Source organism: Tigriopus californicus, chromosome 5 (genome assembly GCF_007210705.1).
Source record: "Tigriopus californicus strain San Diego chromosome 5, Tcal_SD_v2.1, whole genome shotgun sequence".
NCBI classification, from domain to species: Eukaryota; Metazoa; Arthropoda; class Copepoda; order Harpacticoida; family Harpacticidae; genus Tigriopus; species Tigriopus californicus.
In genome coordinates this window covers 8,839,881-8,851,720 of record NC_081444.1, presented here as the reverse complement: position 1 = coordinate 8,851,720, position 11,840 = coordinate 8,839,881, and the positions used below count along the sequence as shown (strand labels likewise).

The 11,840-nt window shown below is 43.3% G+C and overlaps 1 protein-coding gene across 1 annotated transcript; it reads right to left on the bottom strand.

The window, feature by feature from the left end:
* Window positions 1-1,623: 1,623 nt before the first annotated feature.
* LOC131881097 (uncharacterized) lies at window positions 1,624-11,705 on the bottom strand. Its single transcript, XM_059227866.1, has 3 exons — window positions 11,379-11,705; window positions 4,755-5,760; window positions 1,624-3,478 (listed from the first exon to the last, which is right to left on the bottom strand). The coding sequence occupies exons 2-3, from the start codon at window positions 4,955-4,957 to the stop codon at window positions 2,194-2,196; spliced, it is 1,488 nt and encodes a 495-aa protein (XP_059083849.1). The 5' UTR covers window positions 4,958-5,760; window positions 11,379-11,705; the 3' UTR covers window positions 1,624-2,193.
* Window positions 11,706-11,840: the final 135 nt, after the last annotated feature.

Below are 11,840 nucleotides of genomic sequence, written 5' to 3'. Positions count from 1 at the left end.
ATTCCATCAACAGCTTGGACTGCATAGGATGAGAAGGGAAGCGAGGGGAAGCTGTCCCAACAGAGCATATTGGCTTTGTAGCTGACAAGTGCGACGAGACCACGAAAAGTTCAAATACTGCTTTCCCTGGACATACTGTATGAACGAGTAGTAGGCATGTTTGCCTCGGCATTATTGTAATTTTTTAGGCTGGGATGTGTTTGGTGCGTGTAAGCAATGACATAATTCGCTTTATTGGTCGACTGAAAAAAGAGGCAGCCATTGGCCAAATGCGGGAGTGTGCAACGCAAAAAACAGGCAAAGATGATCTATTGCATGCAAGCAAAGTTTCATAAACACATTCCCAGAAAATCAACTGAAAAGATTTGTAGAGTGGCGGCACAAAGAGATTTGCTTTCCATTAAAAATGCATATATTGAAAAGTTCAGAAAATATTTAACCATCGTTTGTGATATTGAAATGAAGTTGGAACATCATTTAGTAGCGACCGATTAACGTGAAAAATGGTAGCTAAAGCGATCTCAGAGGTTCCGAGAGCATCACTCTCTATGAACTGAAATCTTACGCATTAGATTTCTGGAACCTCGATTTTTTGGCTCAGAATTGCTACGTTTTGATTTGTCGTTAATCAAGGACCCATCCAATCATCGATGGGTTCCATAAAACTCCCCATGAAGATGGATGAGACCGAGTTCCCAAGATGGGGCCTAATGAAAATCGATCCCTGATCTTTTATGACTCGAAGAGCAAGGCAATGAAAAAAGTTTTCGTCCTAAAATATCGAGTGACAACTTTTTGACTTGAATGATCTCGCTAACCACTCACTCCTCCCGGCCAAGAATGATTTCATGGGATCAGCTCGAGTCTCAGGGAGCCATTCCTGCCTGAATCATTTCCAGTCATTTCCCCGTGGTCTATCGGCTTTGGTTCGATGAGATGGTGTGATGTATGGATGTGTCCAGTGGGTCCAATGGGATCAAAGGTGCAATAGGCGCCAAGTAATATTGAACATCATTTTTCCTGGAACCCGAATCTACAAACAAAACCGAGCAAGAAAGACGTGTGTGTGTCTTTCAAGCATAAGCATGGAATGGAATGGAATGTGTGTTCCGCATTCAAGAAGTACCTTGTCGTTGTGAAATAGAATGCCTTTGATGTGTCCTGGTGTCTATTAATGCTCTACCGGCATCCATTGACATTATGGGTACTTTGCACTCACACCAACAACGAATGGCTTTCTCTTTGGCCCCTGGCTCCCAATTGGAACTGGAAGATGGCAGTATGGCACTCGACGTTCACCGTTTACTAGTTGATCTGAGATTCATTGCAAACATTTTGGGGCATTTATTGCCCTCATATTATTGCGTATTTGTGAGGTAAATTACTAATAGAAAACTGAGGAAAGCTAAGCCATGGCTAAGCCCTCTTTGCATGTGCTTGAATTTAATGTATTGTATGGGGATGACTGAGTTTAAGAGCATTCCATCGTACGATATTGATAGGTCGAAAAGAACTCAGATCGGCTTGATAGTTTGGATGGATGTACTACGATGCGTAACTCATATGCTTGTCAGTCGCAGCAGAACGTGGACACACTGCGAATGCACATCGATTGGAGAACGATTGGTTAGAATATAGTATATTACTGCTCGGTACAACCATCCAAGGAAAAACAAACGCTGCCTTGGAATTGTGATATATTTTGGATTACCTGTAAAACGGAATCCTCGCGCAGGGCAACGGATATATTATTTTTTAGACCGATACTTTGGTGGGAAGCATTCTCAACAAAGAAAATATGAATAGAAATACTCTTGTCTTAACAGCACGTACAAATGGCACAAATCTCTCATTTAGTGACATTTTCAAACATTTCGTGTTGACTTGCTTCCAGAATTCCAGAAGAGCAACAGGATGAAAGTTGTCGGGTTGGCCTAATCGTCTAGGATCTACTGTACTCGTACATCAGAGGAAACACATGAAATGAGAGAACGAAGTCCAAAGCGAATGAAACGTGGGACCGAGAACGGTCACAAAGAATGATCACTACGAGGATATTCCATTATTGGCCAACAAAAATGAACGACCAACTCATTGAGGTACTCATTTCATGGTTATGTTGTCTTGCTTGGAGACGAAAGATCATAGGTTTGGACCTTGAGCGAGAACGAATATGGGGGATGGGGGGATGGTTCAAGTGTGCGTGGTAATCAAGATCTGACATTGGTTCTTTGTCATTGTTCCGGTGGAGGCGGTGCGAACTTGACCATAGCCCGGGCTGTGGTTTCCATTGTCGAAAGAATCGGCTTTCGTCGGAAAGGACTCCTCCTCGCCCCCATCATCATCATCATCATCATCATCATCATCATCGTCGTCCTCGTCATCATCGTCCTCGAATCCCTCAAGCTCGACCATGGCTTGGTTCTGCTCCCCCTGGCGAAATACTTGAAGTCTAACGGCTCCCGTGCGGGATTCCTCCTCTTCACAGGCCGCCAACGAGATGTGCGGGATTTTGAACAAGTTGAGCATCATGTCTTTCAACACGGCTTTGAACTTTGGATCCTTGTGAAGGTAGATGGCGATGTTGCATGAGGAATTCAAGATGAGCAACCAATGACTGATTATCGTCATGTAATCCGCCCACAATGGCCAGGTTTGACTTCCGTCATCGATCTCGTCATCCATGTACAGGGTGTCGTTTTCCATCTTATTGAGAGGCTCAAAGTAGGACACTTCCCCCCCTCCTCCTGTGCCAGTTGTCCCTCCTGCTCCTGCTCCTGCTCCTCCCCTCGAGTGAGCCTGGTTCTCTTTCGAGAGTTCGTTCCCGGACGGAGAAGAGGATGGGGATGAGCCGCTCATGGAGATCAGTTGGTAGACTTCGTAGCAATTGATAATAAGCTTGACACTGTGACAGATGAGGAAAACTAGAACAACGGACACGAGCATGGAGGTGACGGTGATGTTTCTTTGCTGTCGCTTGGTCATCCGAGCCCGCCGCTGATTTGCCGCCTCAACGGCTCTGACAACCAGCACATTGAACGTGATCATCACGATGATCGGACAAATCCCCATAAAGATGAAGTTGGTCAACAGAATGTAATACTGAATGTAATTCACATTTTCCCGCAACTCGGTGGGCACGACCGCCAATTCAGTGACATTGGCCAATAAGGACTCATTGGTGAAGTTGTCAAAGTTTGTATAGGTGGTCGTGACCCACATGACTCTGTACTCGAAGAAACGTGAGATATTGTAGAACACTGAGAAGATGGCCGTCCCAATGATGAGACTCCACGAGGTCTTTTCCTCGCTCCGTCCACAGCAACCCAATAAGGCCGGCCGGCAGATGGCAATGTATCTGTCAAAGCACGTGACCACGGTGGTGTACACGGATGCCGTCATGGAAATCTGAGCCAATGGCAACAGGATGGGAACCGTGTAGGGGTAGATGTGCATCCGGTAGTAATCACTTAATGCCCTGGAAAACCAAGAGAGCAAACCCAGATCAATTCATGTTGCATGAAATAGCACATTAGGGTGTTGCGTGCATGCAGCTACTAGCATCATCATCATCATCATCATCACCATCATCATCATCATTGAATCGTATAGAATGCACAAATGCGATATGGATGAAAGAGCACTTCGATAATAATCGAGTAGAGAGTGAAAAATGTCGACGAGAATGCTTTCTCATGCGGAATTTAATTAGACAGCACCTACCCAAATGTCACTAGGATGTGCTCTAGGGGTCTGCTTCCAATGAAGCCAGGGAGAGGAATCTAATGCGCTGGATAAAGTTATTTGCCAACCTCCCTTCAAGTATGTGTATCTACGTATGTGTGTGTGTGTGTGTGTGTGTGTGTGTGCATGCATGTACATGTGTGTGTGTGTGTGTGTGTTTGTACACATTCAAGCCAGATATTGAAGAGCCAAGTGGGCAAGAAAAGTGCATTCCAATGCTAAATGTGACAAGTTGAATGTAGCCGAGCGGACCAGTTTAGCTTGAAATCCCAAATCTGGGTGGTCTCAAGAGCCCAAACGCCCAATTGGGAATGAAGGGCCCAACTTGATTCTAGATTCAGGCGTTTTCGCTTTCGATCACCACTTTCACCCCTCTCTCTCGATCCATTCATCTAAATAATCAAGGCAAAGAATAAAATGGCACGTCAGCTGTCAATCTTTTTCATGCTTCATTTGGCGGCCTTCTTGAAAACTTTTCTGCCGGTAAATCAAGCCATTGGAAGTCTTACGATTAGGCGGAGCGGCTGCAGCCAAGCATGAAATAACGCATCTTCCCAGAAGTGCCATGTTCTTTCGTTAATAATTAAGCATTCCTTAGCTGTGCTCCACTCGTGCACCACTTCGCTTATGGAATGGAACAAAGAGCGTAAAAGAGTGATGGAGAATGTCTGTTTAAATTGGTTGGAGCCATTCCGTGTCTTGTGGCATCAATTTCCAATTGAACCAATAATGTTGGCACTCGTCAGTTGAGCGAACGGGTCAGCCAGGCGATGAATAGTTCTTGACACCACCTGAGTGGAAAGTTGCGTTTTTTGTCTACATCCACCACTAACACAAGTCTTGGTAATTGACTTGGTATTGCATTTATACCATTTGAAAGTGTAAATTGTAATGATCGCAAATAATAGCGAGAAAATTGAACTGACATCATTTGGGAGCTTGACATTCAGTTCGGATACGAAGTGTGGTTCGTGTATGGACTGACTTCTCGAGGCTAGTCTTTATCTTACCTCAGTGAGAACATTCCACCCGAAGCGGCAATGAACGTAATATCAAATACGGCCAATGCGATTAGAATTCGAGCGAAGCTTCCCCGCAACTGAATCTCTTTCTTCCTCAGCACACATATGGATAGGGCATTCCCTAGGAGGCCGATCAGAACTGTGATGGGAGTCACAAAGACTTCCATCACATCCGCAAAAGCCATATCCATGGCTCTAATTGTAATGGAGAGCTCTTCAAACACCGGTCCAATCAGCCAAAGGGATCTTCTCCATCTCACATTCGGTCAAGAGCGGAAATACGCGAGCATCAGTAGTAGCCGTAGTAGGTACTGTTAATGGTAGTGGTTGAAGACGAAAAGAAGAGGAAGAGCAGTATATGCTAGTGGAATTCTTTGCCGTCGTTGTAATGTTAGGTTAAGGAACAATGACAATGGTGGGATCAGCAGCCACCATCCGGATTCATTTGATTTCTCTTGTATCCGGAGCGAACAATACCATTGATTAATGGTTTTTTTCACAACAGGATTCGTGGCCTATGTCTCCGATGGATGTGTGCGGTCATGAAGTCATTCCTTTAATCTAATGATGAGGGCCTATGATCTCAATGTGTGTTCCCATCAACCAATGGGTTCCAAGCAATTCCATGGATGGTAATCAGGACGAGGATCGGGGATGATCAAGACCAAAGGGGTGGAGTTCACTCAAGGGCAGTCTTCAGCCAGTTGGCTCAAAGCACAAGCCTGGCGTAGGCCTTTGAAAGTGAGGGTGAAGTGGAATATTGGAAATGGCACAGATCGATCTCCTTCATTCCATGGTCCGTCCCACCCAGCGACGATTGTTACTCGGCGCTGATGGGAGGACGCGGGGAAGCCTTCGCTCCTCGAGTGGCTCGTCCTCACCTGGTCCGCCTCGGAAATCAGCAATGGTTGGTTGGTTGGCTGTTTGTCAGGACTGACTAGCTGACTGTATTATCCGCAGCGATCGTTTTTGGCCCTCGTGTGGCCTCCTGGATCTGAAAGTAACGACAATGGCAGAGATTAAGTGTGAGTCATAAATGCATAATGCCTAAGGAATCGACGATGGAGGACGGTTTTATCCGTTCCCAATCTGATCAACCAAAGTGCATGGTGCATGCGAGCCAGCTCACCATTCGTCCCAATCACTTTTCCGTCCTTCAAGAGGTAGCTCACTAAGCCCTGAACCTTTTGCCCGTTTCCGGGTGTTGGGGGGGGGGAGGTGTTCTTTCGATCGAAAAAGTAGAAACTACTTGTCTCGGTCGGCAAAATCATTTGTGTATTTGCTGCTTTTCCTTGGCCTTCGTGGGTGAATAGTTGATTTGGCGTTTGGCGTTCCCCCCGCCCATGGACGGTGTAATAATATTCAGACAGATCATCTGGGATAAGTGCGGCATAAATTATCCGGCGGCAGGTAAAAAAAGATCTGGTTTCTTTGGGAGTGCGTTACAAATACATATGGACATATTCATGGAAACAATTGGCAGACAAAGAAACAAAGAGACATCCAGACATGAGGATCGACAGGCAAGTAGGCATATACACTAGTAGATTAATAGGCGGAAAAGAACGGAGATAACAAAAAGTCAAAAGAAAAATGCTTAAGGAGTCAAACGCTATTTCTAAGCATATTGGATGTTTGATGTACAATTAAATGGGAGAATTTGAACTTGTACGTGTTCAAAACCCAAAGATAATTCATGGTCCAAGAAGATCGATCAGCGGTGCTTCAAAGCTGCCAAAACCGAAGCCTTGCCAGACGGAATCGGTATATCTTCCGTCATAGTATATCATGCGTCTTTGGTAAATAAATCGAAAATGCAAGATCTTTGGGTCTAAACGATTCTCGACTTTCAATAACATCATTAGTTGTACACAGCTACTCTCTACGTCTGGTGAGTTTGGGCCCTTTTTGAGTTTCAGAGTTAAAAATTGCGTTTAAACCCTCTAGCTTGAAAATTTGAAAAACAAACAGCTCATTGGAGAGCTGTCTTTACTACGACGTCCCTAAAGGTCGGAAAATGAAAATGAAATCAAAATACTTGCTTAATGAACTAGACCTATCATTTAAGTGATCCATAGTTTACAACAATACTTAGTGCACGGTTTTTTACCGCTGACGTGTCTGTCAAAGGCATCTGAAGTATCGGTTGTTAGTGATAACTTGAATTCAGAGTGGCAATATGTTGTGCCTGTGTTCAACAGAAAATGCCTTGAATATGTGTTTTCACTAGGATGACATGTTTGCATACCCTTGTAGCATTACGCGCAATTTCAACTGTGCAGGAATCCCTCACTAATTCCTTCGAGAACACCATGAATGAAAAATATCTTTCAGCCTTTGTTAACGATATAATGAATTTGACTTGGCCTTCCCATGTGTTTTCACAAATTCAGCTACTAAGAAGGATGAATCTTTGTTCAGTTGGGTTCCAATTAGTGACTTAGGGATGTAGACTTTTTAACAAGCTCAAAAGCAAAAGAATCCTGCTTTAAGATCTTTGATCAACTCACGTCAAACAACAGAAGACAATCAGGTTAGTATTTAGGGTACAAGTTGCTAACAATGTGATTCTTCAATATCGGAGATTAACTAGCCCTTGTCATCAGCTCTAAGCCACGGCTTGAGGGATATAAATGTCAGAGGCAACACAAAAACTAGCCTGTGATATTCTGACCCAACCATGAAACGTCCAAAGGAGTCAGCTAATATCTGATATAGTACACAGCTAATAACCATAACATAATACTCGATGTGATTCCAATCTCAAAAACATCGCAAGTCACAAATCAATTGAAATCCCGCCATTTTTGCAATCAGCAACCTTTTTCAAACTTGGTCTTGGGTCAATTGGAATTGCCTCGGTTTACCTCGATCTATTCATTTGTTGAATTGACGTTTTAATTCCCATTTTGTTACCCGCCATTTGCTAATCATTGGGTCGAGGTCGATTGAGTACAGTGCGTTTGGGCCTTTTTAGTGTGACAACTGAAAGCGCTGGTATTCCCTCAACTGGTTTAGGAGCTCAAGTCTGTTCTTGGTTCCCCATTGTATGTAGTGTGTACATGCGTCCGTCCGTTTGTACGTACGTACACATGGTCTGTTGGATTCCTGTTCATCTACACTCACATCACATATGTGTTCCCTTATGTCCGTGGAAGAAGAAGAAGAAGAAGAAGAAGAAGAAGAAGAAGAAGAAGAAGAAGAAGAAGTAGAAGAAGAAGTAGCTGCACGTGATCTGAGATTTACACCGTCCCCAGACTCCAATAAAAACTTCCAACTTCGATTCACGGGGCAATTACATTCTCAGAGAGGTGAATGCCAAATAGGTTTAGATATTCACATTTACTAATCAGAAAGAGGAGGGCTTTTTGATTCATGTGGTGTCACGGCCTTTTTGACACAAAGAGTTCATTGTGCTCGTTCTATATCTGAAGAAGAATTTAGACAACGCTTTGAAGTGGTAGATAGAGATAATAACAAAAGGAACGCCGAAATTTACGGGAATCACTGGTGTTCATAGGTGTAAGTTGAAGTATTTGAAAGAAAATGGCAAAGGTCCTTTTTTAACAAATGCAAAACTTCAGACTGACTTTATTGAGTCAACCTGATTGAGGTTAACAATCCAAATCTATTGAGCCGGTTTATTACTTACGCTACACCATCTTTGATTTTATTTCTGGTGAACCTTTTTCAAATGGGCTCAACCGTATCTATGACCATCAATCCTGATATCAAACATTTTCCTACTTTGCCTGTTTCTAAAACTATCAAATTAGTATGGATTAGATATTTGGTTTAGTAACAAGTATTTTTTTTATTTGGGGTGAGGTGGGGTGGGTTCAACATTGTGGACGTGTAAAGCAGGTTAAAATGGGACAAACATTTTACCGTTTTGGGAGTTGCGACGTAACTGAAAAACGCAGCGAAGTCGAGCTTTTTACAATACAATATGCGATACAATGTGCCAAGTTAGGTCGCCTCTTCTCGAGTTTCTGTGGATTGGACTTGCCTCATCGAAAAAGCAATAGGCTTATGGACTTTTCAGGTGGTCAAATGGAACAACAAAAGGATTATGGATTATAACTGAAACGGTTGCGTCCAAGATAGTGGGAGCAAATTTATGTTTGGATCTTGGATGCGAGCTTTCAGAAACGTTTGAATGAGACCTCGTGTAAATTCTTCATCCTTGTTACCGCTCTATGCAAGACTGCAACCATTACACATTATCAGGACAGGGATTCCCATTGTGAAATGAACCCATGGATCCCTAGCAAAATTGAGGAACTCGTTGGATCCCACAAAAGCGACCAAGCATTCTCATCCAACAATACAATAGACCAGCACACATGGCTGCCCAATCAAACCCAAACCATTTTGCAAACGTTGCTTTTCAAGTATTGACATGGTTTTGTAGCTTTAATGTGCGGCGTATAATTTGAACAATTAAATGATTACACACTTGGCTCTTGAGCTTGCAGTACCGGCTTTTTACCTGAATGCATGATGGGAAATGCATGCAAATTATTAGTCGTCAAGTTGAACAATTGATCGTGAAAGTTGATAGAATCTCACGTATTGAGAGCTGAGACGCCTCAAGTGTTCTGAAACACTTACCCTTCAAATATCCTTTGCTTTTGCAGTAGCCAATAACCAGGCATTGAATTGAAATCCGAACTTCAATATCTGCTCTAGAGGGAAAAATGATCTTTTTTCGTCCACAGTTCGACATTTTACAATTGTCATTGAAGACTCCTGACAAATCCTCATTTACCTGGCTGTCTAAAGGAACCCTTCAGATATTAAGTTCCTACAGTTACCACTTCAAAATCCATGAACACTTAACCGTCACCACCGGAACTTTGAAAGTATATCAAGTAGTATGTATAGTAGATGTTAAGACTTTTGTACGATTGTTGCAATTTTACGGACTTCGAGACCATCGTCATGTATCCTTGGCATGACCAGTTCCTAGAGGAGAAACCTAAGCTTCGCTCATTTGGCGCTTTAGGTTGATGCCAGGGTTGGAGAAATGCAAGATACCGGATGTTGGTCTTCCAAGAAACAATGATTGGCAAGTTGAATAGCATTTATGATTAAACTTTGCCTTGCGCTATGGATGAATGTGTTTGCGTTTCACTAAAAGATGGAAGAATGTTTTGTTCAAAGTTCGACCGTATGTAGGTGCATCATCTGGCTTGGCTTTTTAGAAGCCAGACAAACAACTTATAAACAAGCGGGAGATTTTTTGCATTTTTTCCGCTGAGATATAAAAACTAGAGACGCGCCTCGTTCTAACTGAGATACCCGAGCAAAGCAGTCACCGGACTTTTGTACTTTCGACACTCTGACTATTCAAAACTGTAAAATGAAATATTCCCTTCTTTGGACATTCTACACCTTGATGAATGAAAGTTGTTCCAAATGACAAGAAGAAAGAGGGGCGGTGCCAGTGAATTGAGAAACACATTGGGATTAAGAACCATGCTACCAGTACGAGCATGTTGATGTGTCTTCAGATAGGTTAGGGAGCTTGGTACCTGGTTCTTTCGTAATGGCCTTTAGTGACACGCTTTAGCTCCCATTCTTTAATCCTGAGCCTTTTTTGCAATCTTCTAATGACTAATAACTTGCAAGGTTGGATAAACTTTCTTGGACCAGGTTGTGATGAACATATTTGTTGTTCCTCATGCCATGGCCGGGGATCGTTTCGTCCTATGCCATCAAAATGATCCAACCAACACCCCCAAGGTTATGGAACCAGCCATTTTGAGTTGTTCTACCAATGGTGTGCGAGTGATCTTGAGAACGCACCTTAATTTGATTATCTCTGCGGGATTTAAGCCTTTCTAAGGCATGCAGCACGACATTGAGTCGAGATTACTTTTTTTTCATTTGGCGAACTCGGGTGATCTTTTCCATTCGGTTTGGTGTCTTCGACCGTCGTCTTTTTTTTTTTTATCTGCAAGCGAACTGTGACGTTAGCCATCTTCGTCTGCTCAAAGACTAACTCACGTCCTATGGTAAGTTAAATATCTCCGATTCCAAAGTTGGTACTACTGCGACATGATCTGAATCAAAGCGAGAGGAAGAAATCAATGGCCTCCACTAAAACTCTGCGAATATCCAGATGGATAATGCGGTGTTGTTCTAAACTTGCATGAAGGCTTAATCGACTGATGGACTATTCACTTGGGACATGAGGATTATGTCAGTGATCTGTTCCTAAATGCAGTTCAGCTCAGCTCTGATTCATGGCGTTTTAGGGAAAGAATTTGAGTTGCTCGAACTGAAAGGGGTGGGGTGGGCGAGTAGGTTATTGGGACGAGTGCCAACAATAGCCTGGGCCTAAAGGGACTCCCCATTTCCTTCCTTCTCCGTAAGTGCATCACAGGAAACGCGAGACGGGCAAAAAAAAGAACTATCAGCTTCCAGTTCCTTTCGGACCAACTACTAGTACCACCTCATTTTCTCGATGAATCAAAACCGAATGTCACATATGAGCCCTTACTTGGTCATTTCCAATTACACCAAGTCTGTACAACACACAGCGTAAGTATTCCTGTTATCAACACGTTGGGATAAAAATGAGGATGGAAAAACGAAGTGTCTTACCACGAGTAGTTCGGATTGAGTCAAGTGGCTGGCTGACTCGATGGCTGACTTGATGGCTGACTGGTTAGTTGGCTGGTTGTCTTTTCCACTATAAGAATCTCAGTTATATACACACAAGTCAACGACGAATGAATGATATTTGGTTCTCTCCAAATTTGACCAAATAATCAACCAAAAATGTCACCTGCAAATGTCTGAAACAGTCTTGATTGGACAAATAAAATGGCGGGAGTGAGTCCCAACATCCACACCAAAGTAGAGAGAAGGCCACCGACTACGAGATCTCCGAGTCTCAGAGGACCGAGGTCTTTCCTCCCTCTTTAGGCTACTACTATTTTCGTGTGTGACACTTTCTCTCCTCTGTGATTTCCATGGGTTGTTCCCTCGGCAAACTCGGTTGGCGCATTCTGGCTGCGAGGCACGCAGCCAAAACATACGAGCTTGCACTCGAGGCTCCGAAAA

Coding starts and splice junctions, on each gene's coding strand:
- LOC131881097 (XM_059227866.1), bottom strand. CDS start 4,957: ATGGATATGGCTTTTGCGGATGTGATGGAAGTCTTTGTGACTCCCATC. Junction 3,479..4,754: donor GGTGGAATGTTCTCACTGAG/GTAAGATAAAGA, acceptor TTGGTTTTCCAG/GGCATTAAGTGATTACTACC.